The 23838-nt window shown below is 37.6% G+C and overlaps 1 protein-coding gene across 2 annotated transcripts; it reads left to right on the forward strand.

The window, feature by feature from the left end:
- The first annotated feature begins 209 nt into the window (after positions 1-209).
- LOC143231615 (uncharacterized) lies at positions 210-12116 on the forward strand. Of its 2 annotated transcripts, none has more exons than XR_013017056.1 (2): positions 210-633; positions 11345-12116. XR_013017056.1 is itself a non-coding variant. In XM_076466141.1 (2 exons), the coding sequence occupies exons 1-2, from the start codon at positions 5233-5235 to the stop codon at positions 11366-11368; spliced, it is 1401 nt and encodes a 466-aa protein (XP_076322256.1). In that variant the 5' UTR covers positions 4182-5232; the 3' UTR covers positions 11369-12116. The 2 variants fall into 2 exon arrangements, 1 of the variants encoding a protein (XP_076322256.1); XM_076466141.1 differs by lacking the exon at positions 210-633 and adding an exon at positions 4182-6609.
- The last annotated feature ends 11722 nt before the right edge of the window (positions 12117-23838 follow it).

Genomic DNA, 23838 nt, shown 5'->3' on the forward strand with positions numbered 1-23838 from the left:
TAAAAAATTAATCGCATTTAATTCTCATATATTGTTCACCATCTAAATATATATTTCCTTCAAAATGTGTTAATCGCAAACTCAAACCAATTATTATTGGGAATTTTATTCTCCGCATACAGAACTAAGGGGAAACAGAAACACACGCAGAGGTTTCTGCATAAAAAAAATTTTCTTTTTAGTAATAAAATGCACCTAATTAACGACCATACACCTACACACTTTTCAGCCGCCAACGGCTCATACGATGTACTTGATGTCATCATAGCACCCAAGGACACAGTAAACAGAACCTCTAACTTTAAAGTACATGATGAAATCACTAGTGACCACTTCCCCATTCTGCGCTTGAAGAGGGTAAAGATAGGATGTACCTCTGAAAGGCTCTCGAAATTCTACGTGTATACAACCTATATTTTGCTTCATATTTTGTCGAGTTCTTACTATTCACTTCGAGTTTCACGCCAGTAGATACAAAGACAGAAGACCTTTTTACCATTTGAATTAGCCCGAGACAGCAAGCTCAACTTCGATAAACAACGGGGCGACATGCCGGCCGGAAGTTGGAGATCAGGGAAAACGATATAGCGTCTGAAACTGAGGGAGCAAGCCCGTCTATATCAGGGACAAAAAGTAAGTCTAGTGACTGTGGCCATATAGAAAATGAAAATGTAAAATTAAAATATTTAATGTTTATAGCAGAAAAAGAATTAAAAGCAAAGTTAACGCCTATTAAAGAAAATACTGTTAGGACTAGAAAAAAAAGAAAACTAGTTAAAGATATTATACTTTCAGCATCTGAAGATAATGTAGCTAAGATTACGGATATAGACAATAATATGCCAACAACTAGCAGTTCTAGCAACCCAAACCCCACCCTGGATATTCCACAACAAAGAATTTCAGACAAAGACGAAGTTCTTTCTGACGACGAAAGCTTCACGCTTGTGCAGACTCGTAGTCAGAAAAAACACATTAAACAAAGAACCACCACCACAGACACACGTACACAACTCGTACCGAAATTACGGAAGCATGCCATTATTATCCAAGGGATGCCTGGTAGTTTCAACCAGCCACAACTGGCAAAAGAAATATACAGGTGCAAACCTACCGCAACGATCACTAACATTAACTGTCTGCCTCCAGGGGGTGTTCTGGTTCAAGGAAAGGAACCCGCTGATTTTAACAGTCTACTAAAAGCTTGGCCTTCAGACGCATTTCAAACAGGACAAATTACAATCCACTTACCTGGTGACGGAGTAGACAGAGACGGACGACGAGAGCTAGTTGGATGAGACGGAGCTTTCACGTGACTCCTGATCAACTAGCTTACTTTTCAACAAGTATTCCACGTTACGTGAGTGGGAACTTAATCTTTACTCTTATCCCGTGTGTCTGCGTTTAGTCTCCTCAGCTGATACTACCTTTTAATACAGATTTAAGCCCTTTTCAGGGCTTGTCTTAAAATTTTTAAACGAGAACACGAGCCACCGGGTCGCCGCTTTCGGAAAACGGTAAATTAGTACTCCTCGAGTCTGCAGTAGCAGACATGCCTTCCTCTGAAAGTGAATCGCCGAACGTGTCAACTGACCTTGACACAAGCAGCTCTTCCGTCACTGGCACGAATTCCCCCGCAGGATCTCCAGGCTGTTTAAATGTCAATGAAAGCTGACAACAGGATTAAGTTAACAACCAAGAAACCATCCAAGCCATCAACATAGAAAATCAGTCAAGACTGGCCTCCCTACGCCGCTGGTCCGAATCACCCTGAATGATGTCGTTTCAGCTCATAAGCAATATCATAACCATGTGGTTTCTAAAACTTCACGTAGAGGAAACAAAACAACCCGCTGCAGTTACAGTACTGCAGTGCTTCAACTGTCAGAAATTCGGACACGCCAGTGTTGCCTGTAAAGCTACCCCTAGATGCGTAAGATGTAGTGGCACACACACAGTCAAGGATTGCCCAAAACCGGTTAGAGACATGCTGCGCTAATTGTGGAGGTCCACACGCAGCTTCCTATCGTTGATGCCCCAAATTTTCCAAAGTTATCTCCCTAAAGAGGAAAAAATTCTTTAACTCAAACTATCCGGAAAACCTCAAGCCGAAAAATCCAACGAACAACAAAGACATCTGAACCCTCTGACAAACACTTATATTAAGCCAACAACCCAGCCGAAAGACCACTAGAACCAGCCAGCCTCTCTCTCAGCCCCTACAACCCCCAAGCGAACTTACGCCGAGGCAACTGTCCGTAGTCGAGAAACTGCCCAGTCCACGCAGACACATCGACTATTCATCAAACATATAGTATCTTTCGTAACAGAGACTATACTTAGAGCAATGGGAGGCCACTACGACACCACTGATGAAGTGATTGAAGGAATAGAAAGATCTTCACTCTACTATTTTGAGTTCCAACCCTACAGCCCCGAGAAACTTCGATATCATGTTTCAGAAGATCATGGAAGACCCACATCAAGTAAGTTCCTAAACATTTTAGCAGTTAACATTCAGGGCGACTGAAGTCACAAAAATATGAATTATTTAAATTATGTAAAAAATAAAGCATACATTTAATAATCATTAGCGAAACACTTCTAAATGATAATAGTAATTTTGGCCTACCAGGCTATCACTGTATCACCAAACCTAAAAGTCCCGATCGTAAAGGTATCGCCATGCTTCACATGAAACAACTCAATGTATCATTTCCTGATACCCACATCAACTCAACTAATTAATACATTCTAGCTACAATAAAACTATCGAACCAAATAAAAATAGCAATCCTAGCAATCTATACTTCTCCCTCTACCACTCCGGACACGAGCTTACTTTTTCAAGTAGCTAACAGCTTCCCGAATACAGTTATCCTTGGCGATCTTAATTCCAAACACCGAAATTTCAACTGTAGAACAAACAATCGAAATGGCCTCATTCTCAATAACTTTTTTTCCCAGCATAACCTCATATCAGGTAACAACAATACCCCAACTCATACTCACCATGATGGGACCCAAGACATCCATGACCTTGCATATAGGGGAATATGCTTGTCGCGTATAGTGCAAGACTTCATAGTGCACAATGATATCGGAAGCGACCATTACCCCATATCTATAACTATAAATAGTGCCTACCCTCCACCCTCAAATACCCAACCAAGCATTTTTAATTACTCTGCCACTAATTGGAACTCTTTCTGGGAATATATTGACAGAACTTTACCACAAGTTTATTCTCGGGCAAATAACCCCAAATCTATTGATGATTATCTATTAGTCATCACTAACACGAAGGTGCACTGAACACAATAATTCCCAAGCACCGTATCAACAGTCAACCAAATTCGTGGAAACTCACCAGAGCAGTGCATTCACTGATTACCAAAAGACTCAAACTTAGACGACAATTTAAAACCCAAATAAACAGAGTAACGAGCCTCATCAGATGCCGAATCAACGAACAAAAAGATCAAAATTGATCCGAAGTTTGTGCATCATTAGACAATTCATATAAAGATCTGGCTACATTCTGGAAAAAGTTCAAGAGCATATGCAATGACAACTCAATCAACAGGATTCCCAATTTAAAACACAATAGCAGCTAAGCAACTAATGACCTAGAAGAAGCCAACCTATTAGCCAATTGATAAAATTTTGAATTGTCAACAAATGATTGTGATCAAAGTGCGGCGAGTTGGGAGTGGTGAAAACCTGTTTGTAATAAAGATAATATAACATTATTCAGTACGTATTTACCGTGCTATCTACCCCACAATGGTAATGTCCACATTACCGACCTCCAAAAACTAAGCAAACCAATAACTCCGGTTGATCTAAAACTAACAACCAAAACAGTGACCCAGGTGAAGATAGTATACGTAATATTATTCTCAGAAAATCATCTACCTCATTTTTAAGCCATCTAGCAGCCTTATTCAACCTCTTTTTATTCAGGGTACTACCCGCCTCAATGCAAATCAGCCATAAAAGTAATACCTGAAACGAACCATGCATCCAACAATCCCAAAGACTATAGACCCATCAGCCTAATTAATAATATTAGAAAATTACTGGAAAAATACTAGCCACTCGCATTACATGGTATTTGGAAAGTAATATGCCACTTTCTGAAATACAAAATGTCTTCCAAAAACAAAGACAGACGGCCAATCATTTAGTTCGATTAACCGAATCAGTTATTCAAGGTTTTAATAGAAATCACACCACTGCCGGCTTATTTTTAGACGTTAAACAAGCCTTTGATTCTGTCTGGAACCAGGGGCTTAAATTTAAACTCCTTCAATTTAACCTCCCGTCCACTCTAACAAGATGGATAGCCAGCTTTCTTGACAATAAAACAGCTAAAGTAAGAATCAACAACGCTACATCCCACACTGTTCGCCTCTCAGCAGGAGTTCCCCAAGGTTCAGTACTTAGTCCTCTATTGTATATACTCTAGGTTTACGATATCCCTTTCCCAAGTTCAAATACACTTATGCATCGCAATAAGCTGACGACAACGCTGTATGGAGTATGCCACGTGAAACCCTCCTCGCCGCCGCTAAAGTCCAATCCACACTAAATAGCATTACCACCTGGTGTAATACCTGGCGGGTAGCGCTTAATGCCACTAAATCACAGGCTATAATATTCAAACGTAGAATCGCGAGGAAAAACAAATCTATCTCCAAAGTTAAACTTAAAATGATGGACACTGAACTCAAATTTTCGTCGACTATAAAATTCTTTGGCATTACGTTTAACAAGCAGCTAACCTGGACTAATCACTTTAAAACCATTCTCTCTAAAGTCTATAAACGAATCTACTACCTCAGAAGAATAAGTAATATAGTCAGAGGATGTAGATCAAAAACGATTCTCGCCATATACACAATTTACATTCGACCGATCATTGAATACGGCAGCATGATCACGGCAAACGCACCCCCGTCCAATCTTAAGAAATTACAACAGGCCCAGAATCTCGGTTATTTGATTGATGAGATAGACTTCAGAGAGTACTGACGCTGTCTGAAGACCCTGTTTGTAGCTACGCCTTGTCAACGAGGTTTTCTCCCTGCCGATTTCGCAAAACACGCGAGTCTGCATTAGCCTATTTTTCATCTAACTTTTATCCCTAAAAAATTTATTTATTCAGCTAGAAGTCTGTTTTTTGTCTAGATCTAAGCCCTTTTCAGGGCTTATCTAGCAATCTCGCCAATGAGAACACGAGCCAACGGTCCGCCGCTTTCGCACAACGACCAACTTACTATTCTGCAATCTACTGCAGCAGACATGCCTTCCTCTGAAGGTGAAGTTTCGAGTGACCTTGAAACGAGCGGCTCATCGGTCACTAGCCCGAAATCCCCCACAATATCGCCTGCCACTTGTGATGACACTAGTGACCGGGAACAAGAGGCTGTCGACCTTGAAGCCAGCCAATCAAGCCAAGTAGTTCAAGGTAAATCCGCAACTCCTCTACCACCCGCGATAGTTGTAGAAGGAATTCCCGCGACGGTCCGACAGCCCGAGGTCGCGAAACACCATCAGGCCCTTTTTCCCTCGGTGTCGTTTATTGAAGTTCGCCGCCTTCCGCTCGGCAGAGTAGTCATAAAATGTAAAGAGCCGAAGGATTATGTTAAGCTGTTGAAACCTTGGCCTCAAGAAGCTTTTCACAGAGTAAAGCTCAACATCCAAGTACCTGGAGATCGACCGCCTTCCAAGCAAGTGGTGATTCGTGGGCTTGATAGCGATATCAGCCTACAAGAAATCCAAGATGAATTATCTAGCCAGGTCATTACTGCCACCAAGATTGAGAGAATAAAATCAGCGAAGACGGGCCTCCCTACGCCGCTAGTTCGTTTTTCACTACAAGATGTCGCTCTGGCTGATAAATTAATAAAAAACGGCGTGACCATGTGGTTTCTCAAACTCCGTGTCGAAGAGTCAAAACAACCCGAGGCAGTCACAGTACTTCAGTGCTTCAACTGCCAAAAATTTGGGCATGCAAGAGCTGCCTGTAAAGCTTCACCCAGGTGTGCGAAATGCAGCGGCATGCATGCAGTCAAAGAGTGCCCCAAAAACAGGGAAGACACATGTTGCGTCAATTGCGGAGGCCCTCACGCGGCTTCCTACCGTGGTTGCCCTAAATATTCTCAAGTCCTAGCCCTTAAACGGGAAAAATTTCTCAAATCCAATATGTCGGCTAATCTCAATATGATTAAGTCGACGACCCTAAAAGACGATTTGAACACTCCATCCAGTAAGACCGTCAAGCCTACAACCCACGAGAAAGTCCAGCAGCCCCAGCCAGCCGCTCCATCAGCTCCTACATCTCTCAAACGGACCTACGCCGAAGCTACAGTCCGCCGTCGTGAAACAGCTCAGTCTACGCAGACACATAGACTGCTGATCTCACGTCTGGTAACGTTTGTTGCTGAGACCATTATCAAAGTCTGGGGAAGCCAATACGACTCCAAGCAGGAGTTGATCAGAGGAATGGCGAACTCTATAGCCCTGTATTTTGAGTTTCAACCTTTTAGCCCTCGAGAATTCGAAGAGATCCTGTCTGAAAAGCTCATTCTTGACCCTAATAAGGTAAGTTCTTAAAAATTTTAGCTGTTAACATTCAGGGCGACTTAAATCACAAGAAATATGAATTACTCCAATTATGTAAAAAAGAATGTATACATTTAATAATCATTAGTGAGACACTTCTTAATAATAATAGTAATTTCAGTCTACCAGGATATCAATGTATTAATAAACCTAAAAGCCCAGGTCGTAGAGGTACCGCTATACTCCACTTGACCCAACTAAATGTATCATTTCCCGACTTCTGCATTGACACAACTAACGAGTTCAATCTTGCCTCCATAAATCTGTCTACCCTTATCAAAATAGCAATCCTAGGAATCTATATTTCCCCTTCTACCACCCCCGACACGACTTTACTCCTCCAAGTAGTTAATAACTTCCCGTACTCAATTATTATTGGCGATCTCAATTTCAAACACCGCAATTTCAATTGTAGGTCAATTAACCGTAATTTGGTGTAATTCTTAATAATTTTATTTCTCAGCATGATCTCATATTAGGCAACAACAATATCCCAACTCATACTCACCATGATGGGACCTAGGTCATACTTGACTTTGCACTATACAAGACTAGAATATCCCCCTACATTCAGGATTTCACAGTTCACCATGATATCGGAAGCAATCATTACCCCATATCTGTAACTTTAAATATCGCCGATTCTCGAACCCCAAATACTCAACCATGTCCGTTTGATTTCTCTGCCACTAATTGGCAATCTTTCTGGGAATTTCTTGACCGAAATTTACCTCCAGTCATGACTCAAGCTAACGACCCTGAATCTATCATCGAATATTTACTTCACATCACTAACGCAACAACTGATGCTATACACAAAATAATTCCCAAACGTCGTATCGATAATCATCCAAATTCATGGAAACTAACTAGAGAAATACATTTACTGAGCACCAAAAAGCGCAGACTGAGACGTCAATTTACAACTTCCCGAAACTCCAGGATTAAAACTCAAATAAACCGTGTGACCAACCTTATCAGACGTCGCATTAACGAACAAAGAGATCAAAACTGGACCGAGTTTTGTGAATCTCTAGATATTTCTTATAAAGACCCGGCCATATTCTGAAAAAAGTTTAAAAGTATTTGTAACGACAATTCAACCAATAGGATTCCCAATTTAAAACATAACAGTTCAGCAACCAATGACCTCGAGAAAGCCAACTTATTAGCTGATTACTATAAGCAGGTTTTCGCCACTCCCAACTCGCCGTACTTTAATCATACTCATCTGTGCACTGTCCAAAATTTCATTCAAAATAATATGGCAGCGTTCAGTTCGCATTTCCCGTGCTGTTTACCCCACAGTAACTTTGTCTACAGCACTGCCCTTCAAAAACTAGCCAAACCAATTACACCGGCTGAGATGAAACTGATTATTAAAAGTTTAAAAAATAGTGCCCCAGCATCAAAAAAGCATCACCTTTATTCTTAAGACACCTAACAGCTTTATTCAACCTTTCCTTTTATTCAGGCTACTATCCACCTCCGTGCAAATCCGTCATAATTAAAATAATACCTAAAACAAACCCGGCATCCAGCAATCCCAAAGATTATCGACCCATTAGCCTAATTAACAACATTGGCAAATTGATGGAAAAAATATTAGCTAATCGTATAACATGGTATTTGGAAGATGAAGAGCTACTCTCTGAGTAATTATAATTACATACATGCCCTGAATGTAAACTTAAATGTCTAATCATTCATGTTCCCTTTTTCTTTTCCAGCATCGGGCACTGGTGAGTTTGGTTTCTTTCGGCACCTCACCAGTGAAAGTGGGTTTTCTAGGGGCACTCCCGTTTTCACCCACAACAAAATTCCTGTTACCTTGGATCTATAGATCCCAACCCCAAAAAGAGGCCTGTCAGAGCACACATTTTAGTCTATCCAAAAGTTTAAGATGTTTAGGGAGAAAAATTAGAAGATATGACTTAACTCAGCTGACGCACTGCTTGCATCTCTCGGCTCGCTCACTCTGAGAAACCGTCGACCACTTCTTTTCTGATGTATTTCTGATGTAATTCTTCGAACTTTGGTGGATGTGATGCTGAACCTTCCTCGTCATTCTTCGCTGTCTCCACTGGCCGGCAAATCTTCTCAGTTTCTCCTGACGCTCCCCATTAACATTCAGTAAACTATTAACTTCCAGTTTAGTTTATTTGCGACCGTCGCGTTAGTTACACAACTAACATGCCACTCTAACCTAATCTTCCTCTCCCGTAATCAGTTTGTTTATTTATTCTTGCCTTGTGTGAGGTGAAGAGAAACAACAGTTTCTGACCGCCCCTGGTTATCTTTCGTTCAAAGAACGAAATGATAATTTAACCAAAATCCCTACCCTGATTTGGCCCCCAAAATCTCGCCATTCGCCTTGCACTTCGACTCCACAGGTACACCCCGATAGCATACATCGATAAAGCAAGCACCATCCCGCCTCTCAAGAAGAGACTCATCCATCTTGCAGCTAATTACTACAGAAAAGCAAACAACCGTACCCAATTAACAAGACAATTTCCACGAATAGCAGCCACCCCACGATCTTGGCAGCGATACCTCTCGCCATTTTATTACAATCAAGCCCGGAATGCAAACTGAAGTTATTAACCATCTATGTTCTTTTTTTACTTCCAGCTTTGGGCACTGGTGTGTTTGGGTTCTTTCGGCACCTCACCAGTGAAAGTGGGTTTTCTCGGGGTACTCCCGTTTCCCCCCACAAAATTCTTCTTACTTTGGATTTATAGATTCCAGCCCTGAAAAGAGGCCAGTGTGAGCACATCTTAGTCATCTCCAAATTTTAATATATTAGTATAAAATCACGAGTTTTACCAAGCTGACGTACTGTTTGCATCTCTCTGCTCACTCCACGTCAACCATATTTCCACTTTCACTACTCAATTCTTCGGACGCTTGTGAGTGTTGTGCTGAACTTTCCTCGTCGTCCTTCGTTCTCTCTCCGGCAGGCCGAACCGCCTCTCAGCTTTTCTTGACGCCCCTCCTATTTAAACATAATAATCTGTCAGCTTCGAAGTCATTCGTGACCATCGCTCACGATGGTGAGCGAAAAACAACAAACAAGCCACTCCAATTCACTTAATTATCTCCGTAATCATTTGACTAATTTACTCTTGCCTTGTGTGGGGTGAAGAGAAACAATAGTTTCTGACCGCCCCTAGTTAATTTTTCGTTCAACATTTGGAGAACGAAAGGATAATTTAACCTAAATACCTACCAAGTATTCCTTCCTTCCACTTACCTGGAGCTAAACCAACACCTAAATCATTTGTGACACGGGGTGTGCATTATTCAATAGAGACAGAAAACAAAGGGTGCGTTAAGTGCACCAAACATAAAACATTTCAGTGGACAGAATAATCTCACACATTACCAAAAAACCCACTAACGTCATCAAAGTAGTAACAGATAATAGCCAGATATTACACAGTTCATCAATAATGGTATCACTATGTGGTACCAAAGGTACACGATTGAACAAAAAAAAACACCAGCAGTGGTTGTCACACAGTGTTACCAATGCCAAAGGTTTGGACATGTAGCTGCAGCATGTCAAGCAAATGCGCGTTGTGTGGGCTGTGGTGAGAATCACCAAATTTCACATTGCACTAAACAAAATCCCAAACCCAAATGCTGCAATTGTGGGGAGAAACATACGGATAACTATAAAGGATGCCAAAAATACAAGTCTATTAAGACACGTCAAAAACCAAGGTTTTTTAACCTTGAATCAATTATACAAGCTTTAGACCATGGATTCTCAACCGGGGTTCACATGGACCCTAGGGGTCCATGGAATATTTCTGGGGGTTCACAGGCAAAACATAACAAATTGGGGGTCCACAATGATATTTTGGTGGTCCATGAAGAAAACCAACTCAGAATTGTTTTTATTATTAAAAATTCAATTTCTATTGTAATTTTGGTTGGACCTGAAAAAAGTTGAAGTAGACATTCAAACGAATTTGGATGTATTTTTTGGATTTTGAAAAATTTCCAGAAAATTGCCTTGAAAGCAATAAAAAAAAAAAAAAAACAAGTGATAAGAGCTGGTTTTAAATATGCGCCTCGGGCAGTCGGTTCTTTTCCTATTATATTGTCTGTCTGAACCTCGCCCTCCCATACTAATCTCCTTAGGGAATTTATTCCAGAAATACTTCGATCTGTCAAACCCTTCTAGGGGAAAATCTATTAAAATGTCGACTTGACCCAATCAGTTCACTTCAGTTTAACGTTGAACTCCATCGTGAAAAGGAGAGAGATATTAAAAGTTCCTAGTGCAGACATTCTTTCGTATTTTTTTTAATTTCTGCATTTCAATAATAAAAAAAATTATTGACCAGTATAAAAAGACTGAAGAGAAAAATGGCAAATTTTTCCCGTTTTGAAACAAATTTCAAACATCAATTCATATCTTCGCAGTTATCTGATATAATTATCACCTTTGAGGAAGTTAAAAATGTCAATGGTGACCCCTAATGATAATAATGAATGACTTGTATAGTTATTTTTAATCATTCAAGTTATTTTAACTATAACATTTCTATTTACCAGTTTTACCTCGAACATTTACCATGCACTCTGTTTCTATATATGCGTTTTATTTGTCGAAAAATTTCTAAAAATGAATAGCAATATATATATAGTTAGATATTATGAAATGCAATAATTGTATTACCAGCTGTATATATTTTTGCAGACATCCCATGGCTGTTCCAAGTAAAAAGAAGTGCCGACAGTACTCCGTTGAATATTTGTCTTACGGATTTATTCCAACACCACACAATGAAACGAAACCAATGTGCCTCATATGTATGGATGTACTTTCAAATGATAGTATGAAACCTTGTAAACTAAAAATCAATCTAGAAAAGAAGCACACAGGAGAGAAAGATAAACCAGTAGAATACTTTAAAAACTTCGTAATAATTTCCAAGCTAGAAAAACAGCGTTTCAATTGTTTAATAACAAAGTGTGTAAAATGAGTGATGGTTTACTGGCATGATCCGAAATTAGCAAAATAATAGCAAAAGCAGGAAAACCCTATAATGTTGGTGAAACAGTAATTCTACCAGCAGTGTCTGTTATTATTTCGTGAGTTATGAAACAAAATGCAAGTGAAATTACTAATTCCATCCCTTTAAGCATTGATGAAGTGGCAGAGGATGTAGAAAAACAATTGATAGTCCATTTGCAAGTGAAACAGTTTGCCCTTCAACTTGATGAACCCACTTTAAGAGATAATGAGGCCATTTTATTAGCATATGTTAGATTTAACAATGATGAAGGACCCAAAGAGGAAATTCTTTTTGCTAGAAGTCTTGTGACAGACACAAAAAGGTGAAACAATTTTTAATGAAGTTGTTACTTATTTCCAGGAAAACAATATTCCACTCAAAAATATAATCGCTGTGCTACTGATGGTGCACTATCTATGACAGGCAGATACAAAGGTTTTATTGCACATTTAAAAAAAGCTGTCCTGAAGTATTTTGTATTCACTGCGTGATACACCGTCAACACTTAGTTGCAAAGAAAATGAGTGCACGTTTCCATGATGCCCTTACTGTCGTAATACAAGTAGTTAACCATATTAAATCAAATTCTCTCCGAGACCGCCTTTTTCATGAATTATGTAAGTAAAATAGAGAAGAGTTTGAGCGGCTTGTATTACATACAGAGGTGAAATGGCTATCAAAGGGGAATTGTCTTCAGCGTTTCATTGCACTTTGGGATTCTATTGTATCCTTTCTTGCTAACACACAACTTGGAGAACAGCTGCTTGCAAATAAATGTGATGTGTTTTTCTTATCAGGTATATTTGAAAAATTGAATTCACTTAATAAACAGCTCCAAGGAAAAGATTCTGATCTGATATCTAGTAAAAGTGCTATTGCTGCTTTTCTGAGGAAACTAAAGTTGTATAAGAATAATATCAGTCGTCGTGCATTTGAACAGTTTCCTGGTTTGGCCTCTGTTGGCAGCGATTTGCAAGATGAAGATCTTGCATTATATGGTGAATATATGGAAAATATGCATGAAGATATGCAAACTCGGTTTAGTGACCTACTCATGATGGTTATACCGACTTGGGTTTCAATTCCTTTCGAAGTTAATGTTGCCGATATAGACATATCTTTGCAAGAGCCTCTCATCAAATTACAAAGTGATGAAATAATGCGTGCAAAATTCAAAGATGGAAAGTACAATGTATGGAAGACAAATGATGTTGCTACAAAGTACCCTTTGCTCTGGGATAAAGCACAGCTCTACGTTATTGCTTTTCCAACATCCTATCTTGTTGAATCGGGATTTAGTCGTGTTTCTCAACTGTTATCAAAAGCTCGCAATAGACTTGACATTGTGAAAACAGGTGATGTTCGACTATCATTAACATCGATGGAACCAGATATAAAGAAACTCGCCGAGCATCATCAACCACAGGGATCTCATTGAATAAATATGCTTATCTCTTTTTTTTTTTTTTCTTATCACACACTTAACTTTAACTGGTTTATCGAAAATTTTAACCAGTGTACATAAATAAATGCTACAGTGAATTCAATTGCCTGAAGAGCTCTGATCTCCTTGGGCTTGACCATGGAAGAAACATGATAATATTGTAATACAAGATATTGGTAAGAAATTATTATTACAATAATTTTGATTATTATTATTATTACTAATTATCATTATTATAATTGTTGTAGAATACTTTATTTGCTTTAAATTAGTTTTCATTTAAAAATAAAGCTTAATTATATACTATTTCTTTGATTATTAAAACCTCAAAATTTATATTAGTGAAAAATAGAATATTGTCTTCTTATGACCAATAGTTATGAAGGGGTCCACCAAGAAAAAAAAAGGGAAAAGGGGTCCACGGGTTAAAAAAGGTTGAGAACCACTGCTTTAGACGAACAAGGCATTCCACATACCAATATACAGCGAATAATTTCAAAGAAAACATAAGCACCCACAAATCTTATACATATAAACATAGACGACAGTTACAACATTCTAAAACTAATTAATAATGGAATAACGCTTTGGTATCAAAAATACCAAGTAGAACAGCTAAAAACTCCGGCAATCGTAGTAACACAATGTTACAATTGCCAAAGATATGGACACGATTCTGCAGCCTGCTTAGCAACACCGAGGTGCTGCGGCTCTAGGGGGAACACCATATCTCCCAGTGTAAAAAAGATAAAGAAACACCCAAATGTTGTAACTGTGGTCAAACACATACAGCCAACTGTAAAGGATGTGATAAATACAAATATATAAAACAACGTATATATCAGATAAGTACATCATCAGAACAGGAACAGCCAAGTACAAATAGGCAACTAAAAACAGACATATTAACAGCATTTATAAAACAATTAAAACCACAAATGCACAAATGTTAAAAGGAAAAAATCCAAAAACAGCACCACATTCCAAGAAACAAATGCTAACACACCTGATAAAACAAGCATTATTACTACCATAAAAATTTCCAGAATTTGTAACAGAATACACAAAACCGAACCAAACAACCAACTGCATCGATTTGCTGATTAATATGTTAAAAAAAAAACATTACACCTCATATTCCATACATAATAACAACACTTACCGGATACATGCTTACAACATAATGCTCACAGTTGCATATATCAACATCCAAGGTGCAACAGCTTCCAAAATACAGAAGATCGATGACCTTATACAAGAAACTAACCTCCAGTTATAATAGTAAGCGAAACTTTAATATAGAATAACAATAGTTTTAAAATACCCATGCACACATCAAGAAAGAAAGATAGAATTAACAAAAATGATAGAGGCAGTATGCTGCTCTACAAAACGGAACAATGAGTTATAGAAATTAAATTGAGCAGTAACAACGAACACGTCACAGTTGATATCCTGCAAAACAACAAAAGTATCTGTTGCAGGAATTTACTGCTCACCAAATGAACAATTAAACACAGCATTACTCAACATCTTTTTCAACAACCATAACTATATATAGTTATTGGAGACCTAAATAGTAAAAATGTCAATTTTGGATGCAGATACACAAACAACAATGGAAGAAGTCTCCTACAGTTCATAGATGACAACAATATAGTCTTATTAAACAATACCACCCTTGACACTAACTCCAGTGACATACTTGAACAGTGCATTTGCACATATAATGCGAGCCAAAGGCGAATAAAATTCCAGGTGGGAAAAGATGTAGATAGTGATCACCTTCCAGTATATTGCGTATTCGATTAATTAATAAAGAAACAAACTATCCTCCTACTTTATTTTTGAAGCAAAACAAAACAATACGAAAAAAAGAATTAAATACAATAGATAAAGCCAAAAAAATAATGTTAGGAAAAGACCGAAGAAAAATAATAAAATTCACTAATTCGTCAGAAAATTCAGAAAACGAAGAATAAGTAGGAGAAGCAACTAATACTGCGGTAGAGAAAGCTACCAATACTAACAAATTAAATGTAATAGTAAACAAAACAAACCCCTTGGATGTTGGCATTACAATTACAAACAAAGAAAATTTCAATTATAAACTCCACAAACAACGAACTTGACACAGATGATTAAAACTATTGTGAATCACAAAAAAGAAAAAACACAAGGTAGCAATATAGCGCACAAAACCAAGCTTCCACAATACTCGATAATAATTTAAGGTATACCAGGCCACTACAATCACCCCTTCTTGCAACAGAGATTAAACGCTGCAACCCACAAGCATGTATTGCTAGAACCAAGGTCTGCCTCAGAGCAGCGTCCTTGTTCGAGGGTAAAAAAGCCGCTGACCTTAATAAGTTATTGAAGGAATAGTCAGAAGACGCGTTTATATCTGGTAAAATGAAAATTCACCTATCTGGAAGCAAGCCCCAGTTTAAATTTATAATCGTAAGTGGGATGCAGTCTATAAACCCTGACACCGTTACACATGCGCTAGACAAACAAAATTTACCACAAATGCACGACAAATAATTTCAAAAAAATCATAAGCACCTACAAATTTAATACGAGTTGACAACTAAAGACAAACCTTATAAATAATTGAAAAATGCTCTGGTATCAAAAATATCACGACGAACAATTAAAAACTCTGATAATTGTAGTAACTGAATACTACACAATCGCCATACTAGTGACAAACTAAATTTGTGTTTCAGAACATAACGAGCCGGAAACTAATTAAATTTCAGGTGGGAAAAGATGTCGATAGCGACCATATTATAAATATGTTGCATCTTCGATCTCGCCGCCCATAAAAATGCAACCTATAAAAGATAAACGTTTAATTACAATAAAACAAATTGGTAAAATTATGAAAAGGAATTAGACAATCAATTACCTAATAACGTTATAGGAGTAAAAATGAACAACATTCTGCAGCTTCGTGAAGAAGATTTAGCTGGTCTGAGTTGAATAATGCTTCACAAGTAGATCGGGAGATTCTTTTTCTGATCATCCTAGTTTGTTCTGACGTAAAATAAAAGTAAAATTCAGAGTTAATGTTCAAAAATGCACGTGGGTATTCAGAATACCCGCGGACAATCACGTACACCCCATGAATTAAGGTCGAGATGAGATAAAGGCAGATATCACTAAACCGTTTTTCGCACTAACGCATAAAAATAAAACACGTCTGTTGATCACAACTTCTTAACTATAACTGAGTAAGATGCTTCAACAACCAAAACTGGTGCAAACTAGGATTGAGAATCACAAGTTTTCGTCGAACGACGTCTCGACTCTAAATCCGATTTAATGGTTGGGAGAGCACGCAACAAGCGACCAATGAGAAGCTCTTTGATAGAAAGCGAAGTTTGAAAAGATAAACGAAAAGCAGGTGGGAACGACTCAACTGACCTAAATAAGTTTCTTAGGGGTGGCCGTAAGACGCGTTTAAACCACACGAGACTATTATACACCTACCTGGAAATAAACCACAGCCAAATCTGTAGTCACTCGTGGGGTCCATTACTCAATCACCACTGACGAGATACAAGAGAAATTAGAGGAACAAAATGTTCCACACACACACGTAGAACACATTATATTTAAAATAACGCAAAAACTAACAAACCTTGTAAGAGTTGACACAGAACACAACATTTCAAATTTAATCAATTATGAAATTATACTCAGGTATCAAAAATACCAAGTAGAGCAAACACAAAATCCAGCAATTGTGGTAACACAATGATACAATTGTCAGAGATATGGACATATTTCATCAGCATATAATAATAATAAAATAGAGCAAAAGTAAAACAGGCCACCTACGTTCTAGACTTATTTTAAAAAATTAATAGTGATAATGATAAATAAATAAATTTAAAAAAATATGACAACGTACAATTTGACAACATACTAAAAATCTACAAAACATATATTAGACCAGTAATAGATTATGCAGCTCCAGCACGGATAACTGTAAGCGACAAAATAATTAAAACCAAACTACAAACAATCCAAAACACACTCCTCACAACAGCATTCAGAGTACCAAGAACTACATCATCTCAATTCATACACAAATATTTGAACATACCAGCCATAGAAATATCTATACTATAAAGTAACAGATACTGTTGAACTCGTTAAAGTCGAGACAGAAATTCCTGTCTTTGCACACAACAAGTAAAAAAAGCACTTCACGTTATATTTTTAGTTAAGTACAAATCTAAACATAGGACTATCTGTGATGTGCCCACCACGAGTATCGAAACATGATTTCTCACAGTATAAGTCTTTAGACATATCGATGTGCCACTGGAGGTACAATGCTTCACAAAGAAACGTCATTTTTATCTGTTTACTTATGGAGAAGTCTTATGGTTTACAAGTAATCTTTCAGCGACTTACGTGGACCAATTTATGATTCATACACATTATAACAATAGTAATTTGTAATTAAAATCTGTAATAGCTTGTTCTGTTTTGATTAAAACTATTGTATGTTACTTTATTATACTAATAAAAGCAACTTTCATTATAACGTTAAAAAAACGAAGTAGTATACGAACAAAGTGTAGATGTCATTCTCGTTATTTTATGATGACAGTAACACTTGGGAATAAAGAAGTGTTACATTTAGCAAGTACGTTGACGCAGTGAAGGGAGAACTCAAAAAAACAAGGGAATGTACTAGTGAACTGTTATATTTTGCTTTAAACACGACGTTTCAAGCTTGACAGCACTTTGTACCATGTCGAATTTTCTGTCTCCTGCAAATGTGGGTAAAAAATTGACTCTATAGTAAAGTATTCATTAATACAGGTCACTTAAAGACAGACAAACTTAACAATACTGCAATTTCAAGTTTTGTTGTTAATGGTGGAACGAAAACCAACTGGCTAATTTCTCTTTATCTTCCATTTCTATCCAGTTTTTTCTAAATATCAGGTAACGTCGGTATTCGAGGGAACAAGATCGCACTTTAATTTGTCTGCTCTGGTGCTGTGACTGCCGTGTCTGTTCCATATATGGACTATAGTCCTGTGTTCAAGGTTCGGCTCTGCGCCATTTGACAGTCGAAATGGAGTAAGCGACGTGATAACAAGCTTTTCCAGATCAGACCTTTTATTGCTTTTTGGCCATTTTGTTTTCCTAAGAATTCTGATAAGGTTACGCATCGGTTACAGTTTTTTTAACTCGTCGTTTTTCTTTATCTGCGACTAATAAATCAATGTGTAGCCTTTGTGACACTCATACCACGATAACCACGATTTACTGTCTTGTCGTCGTTACGACCGTGAATGACGGCACCATTTTAAACATGTTTTCCCACTGTATAGTGTCATTGGTGATGGTGACATTGTCCTCCTTACTTTTGCTTTAAAAATTTTAAGTGTTATTGGCCTTTTGAATTATTTACCCGAATTTTGGCCATTGCTTTATTTTAATTTGATATCTTTTTTACTTTTTATAATAGTTTTACTTTTATTTTATGCAAAATAAGTAAGTATGTCCACACTTTGAAACACTGAAATTTCTTTTTTACTGATGGAGATTTCTTAAGACGACCTTGGACAAAGTCCAGGGAGGTTGACTGGCTGCTTCCACTGAAGAAAAGTGGCATAGTCCCAAACAGAAGGGTTTTCTCCCATTTCTCCTTCATTTAAGTAGAAATGGTCATTTTGATACAATGGAACTGTTGAGGTTTCCGTCTTAAGTTAGATGGCATTAAGGCCTTGATTGATTATTATTACACTAGAACACAACTTACCTCTCCTCAATAATGGTTATTTTACTTATTTTTATGTATATAGTCAGTCTTTAACTACTATTGATCTATCTATCTGTTTCTCTTTACTTTTCTCCCTTTTACCTCGGGTGAATAATAATTTCTTATAATTTTTATTGCGATTAGCTGTTATAAGTTCTACCCAATTCGAGTATCATGGAGATAGTTGGAGTGGTTCGTCTGTCTCTCTTTCATCTATCTCTTGGAACTCAATTCTTCTATTAGTTTTCATCTAATAACGATTTTATAAAGGCAGTAAGTGATTGTATTATTCAAGCAGCTGTTCACTTTCTTTCTAAAACCTCCATACCATTTTCATGGTACCTTTCCCATGGTGGTATCCCAGATGCTAGCAGGCATGTAAGGCTCAAATACGGGCTTTGAATACCTTTTGTATGTCACACTGTTTCAAACTGTATTATTTTCCAAGGCATCCATGTCCATGCTCGATAGGTGAGAAATAAGATGCACAAGAAATCTTGTATTACGTTCACAAGCAGCATCTCTTATTGTGCCAGTTCCAAACTCATTTGGAACAAAATTAGAAAGGTAAATGGTATGCATGCGTCCGACTATTTATCTGTGTTTCTCTCGGATGACATACAGTGATTTGCCAAGAATTTTCAGAGCCCTTTGCTTATATTTCCAGAACTTCTATTTTTCCCCCACCTTCTTGGCCATCAAATCTTGGACAGAATTATCACCCTCTTCCCTTTGGGCTGATCATCTCTATGATTACAATTACCACGTGTACACTAAAGGAGCTTAAGCTTGTTCTTCATTAGTCTGAAAGTAAATCAGTTGAAACTGATGACATTTGTTTCTAGATGCTGTGCCATCTCTTTTTTGCCTCTCTTGTTTTCCTTCTGGTTGTTTTCAATCAGATGTGGTAGGAGAACATTTTACCTATCGCCTGGCGCAAGTCTATCGTCCTACCCTTGTGAGGATCCGAAGATTTCTTCTAATTATTTTCAGATTGCCTTAACTAGATGCCTTTCGTAGGCCTGACAGAGTTTGGTTAATGCTTGTCTTTATAGTTCCTTAAATGAAACAACTTCCTCTTGCAGTCACAGTGAGGGTTCTATCGACAGCACTCCACCATGGACCACCTGATTCTACTTTAATCCTTTGTTATGGAGGGTTTACTCTAGAGAACATATTTTTTATGTTTTATTTTGTCTTAAGAAGGCTTATTACATTACTTGAAAGTAGGAATTTTGCAGCACATACATTCTCATGGGCTGCATGGCCATTTGCCTATTTTTATTTATAATTGTTTATATGACAGTCGATTCCAAGTCTGTGTTCAATCCACCCATTACATAGCAATTTTAGACCCTCAGGAATGTTGCCTGTGTTTTCAATGTGACAATCAATACTATGAATTGATAACTTCTTCTGACAGTTGCAAATGGCTTCTATTGTCAATGATTTCTACACACCGTGACAGTCATTAAACACGATATTATCAGCCTTAAACTGTCCTCAACTGCTTTTGAGTATACTACAACAAACGGGTTTACCATTTCTTCTCACAACTTATTTCCATATTATTTGGCAACCAATGGGGCTTACACCCCAATCACAATGTTTCAGTGATTGTTTTCTTCCCATGGTTATTGAGGCAAATTTCTGAAGGTGTTTTCAACCATATGCTTACTTTTACTTCTTATATCAAGCAGCTATATATTAGTGTATATGGCCACTGAAAATCTCTTGTGTCCTCTCTTGCATCTCTTGGAAGTGGACTGATGTTCTATGCTTAAGATCTATCGTGCTCTGAGTTGGTTGTAACTGGACTATGCATCTCTGCTTTATATTTTTGCCAGGGCCTTTGCCTTCAAGATGTTTAGTCCTATTCACTATCTTAGACATGAGGCTTTCCACACTTTTATTGACCAATGACTGTATACTGAGTTAAATGAACTTTCTCTTCACCTCTGCCATTCGCAACTTTTACTCCATAATGCTATCAAACTTCGATCCTTACAAAAGTATCTCACTTGGGATTGTGTCTTCTTACATCAATGGGCTAAATTTTTCTACAATTTCTTATTTTGGCTCTGTCATTCGATTACTTTATTTTCTATAATAATCTGATATTCCTTTAGGACTAGTTACAATCCACACATTTTACCTTTTTTTTTGTCATCTGAGGAAGACATGTTCCCGAATGGAAGTTCCATCTTATCTTTGTCAAATATCTTTTCAACCATTCTTCTGTTCATTCTTTATGAATGGTTTAAAATTAAGTGACTCTGTGGGTTCTTTCTGCTGTGGTTTATTGTGGCTCGATTGTTACTTAAAGGGTCTCCTTTACAGTTTTTGTGTTCACCGCTTCCTTGTATGTCATCTTTCTTGCTTTGGATCATGTAGAAACCATTCAGTACACCAATTTTACTATATACCCTCACTCTCTTAGCTGTCCATTGGAATTTCTTATGTTAGTTCTTACTCCGTTCTCGTCAACATTCAACAACAAATTACCTATTTTTCTTTATCTTCTGTTTCAATCCATTTTTTCTGGATACGTGACCATTTCAGAATTTAAAGGAACGAGCTTACTGATACTGCAGCTAAGTTTGACTACTCTGGTGCCATTACAGCCATTCATGTCCCATATATGGACAATACAAGGCTTAGTTTCTTACCAGTTGGTAGTTTACTAGGGTGAACAACATCAAACGTGGAACAGTTAAGTTAATCAATGACTGGTAAAAGGAAACCGACGTTACAACAGTGCTACTCAAATAGAAGACAATGTAAGCGGAGAAGTGCGTGTAGAATAGCGAAGTGGAAGGCCAGTGTAATAAGTGGATCCCGTAGTGAAGATATGGTGTTTAGATATTTTCGACGTGATATCTGAGAGAAGATTATGCAACAAATAATGGTATAAAGTCAGAGGAAAGAAAACGTCGCTTGATTTCTCCAGATAGCCTGCGATTTGATGTGATATATGAACTTAATATAATAGGGTATTAGTGTTAATCTCTTAATTTGTTTTAATTATGGAATTTTCTTTATTATGGAGTGTTATGTAGCTAATGAATATTGTGTATAATTCAGTATGAATGAATGCGTTAAGTAATAATTATTACAACTATGAACAAGTTTATAATGAATACATGGTACACATACATATTTAAAGAAGATTGTAAATGGTGATGGATGTAATATGGAAACAAAGAGTTTGACGGTGAAATTTTAAAAGTGGTAAAGTGAGGCATTGCAAAACACCTCAGGTGCTTCAGATAATATGCAATAAGGAGAAGTGTCATACAGTGATGTACAGCTATAGAAGTGTCATACAGTGATGTACAGCTATAGAAGTGTATAAAAAAACGAAATAATTACTTTGCGACAATGACTCAAGAGAAACATCTCGGAACATTCCGCTGTATGTTTAGAATATAACGAGCTGACGCTGTCAATCTTAGTAATAAGGATATGCAAGTTATGGACACTGCATTAATCGAAGCAGAACCAGGAAGAACCTTTGACCACTTGATAATGCAGTATGGGTTAAAGCTTCGAAGGTTTGATAATTATTGAGCTTAAAATTCCCAAAAAAAGGTGTCATCCAGCACTTTGACAGAGCATCGAAAACAAGATTGTGATTTTAGAAGCAAGAGAATCTAACGATTCACCGTCTCCAGTTGTAACCAATAGAGTTGGTTTTCTTGTTCATTCTTGCCCACCGTCATAACGGAACTGTCCAATTAAGTATCGAAACTGCATGCCGGTACTTGTGCAATACCGTTTGATAAATCGAGAAGAAACTAAGGAAAATTTAAAATAAAACTTCATCACCTTAAACAAGACAAAGTAAAATATAGGTAAATTCCCAAGCAAAGTTAAATAATCTTTCACGTAAGGGGACGAAGAGGAACCACAACGTTCCTGACCACCCCCTGATGGGAAGAGAATTCTTCAGACTTCTATCTCTCTTAACCTCTGCTAAGTTAGTTTGCGTTTCGGAACCGGCTTCAACTTGCCTAACTTTATACGACTATAACCAGTACAAATTTTCGTGCCTCAGAACGTTTCACGTACTATGGCGAGTACCTTTACCATACTCTATTAAGGTGTAATTTACGTTTCGGCACTTTCTGAGGAATATGCCTTAGATGTATCCATTTAATTTTCCTACCAACTGGTTTAAATGAATAACGTTTTTCTTTCACAGTAAATCCGCCCAAACTCAACGCTTTACCAGATAAGTTACCAGATAAGAACGTACAACAAATGGCTGTGGACATTCAATTGAACCCTCTTCCGTATCTTTATGTAGCGCCGTATTTACGTCATACGGTAAAACTCGTTTTCACAATCGTAAAGTAAACAGAATTTTTCCGACCAATTTTAATATGATCCATAAGTTCCAACACAAGAAAGGTGTAATATCTCCATAACTAGATATATTAACTCGCCAACTAACCGGTGAAAATAAATCGAAGGACAGTACACCTCTAAAACCTTCGCATCTAAACTTGAACACCACGAGCTGTGATCGATACGAGTTAGTTGGAAAAATGTGAGAATAATAAACAAACTCCGACCAAACAGTCCCTAAAACAAAAACTACCACTGTTATTAACACTACATAATCTTAGCGCGGCCCTCTCGCCGAGCTTCTCGTTAACTAGCGAAACTGTCGCCCACAAACTAAAACCATACACTGACAACTAAATAACAATCATCGAATTTTGTTTCGTTCCTCCTTTTCTCACACGATTATTTTATAATACCCCATCACAAGTCATTATCTTAAACAAGAAAAATACTGGCAAATTTCCAAGCAAAATGAAATAATCTTCCACGTGAGAGGACGAAGAGGAACCACAACGTTCCTTACCACCCCTGTTGGGGAGAGAATTCTTCAGACTTCTTTCTCTCCAAACTAAACCCCTGCCAAGTTC

This window comes from Tachypleus tridentatus, chromosome 11, assembly GCF_004210375.1.
Source record: "Tachypleus tridentatus isolate NWPU-2018 chromosome 11, ASM421037v1, whole genome shotgun sequence".
In the NCBI taxonomy this organism is placed as follows: Eukaryota; Metazoa; Arthropoda; class Merostomata; order Xiphosura; family Limulidae; genus Tachypleus; species Tachypleus tridentatus.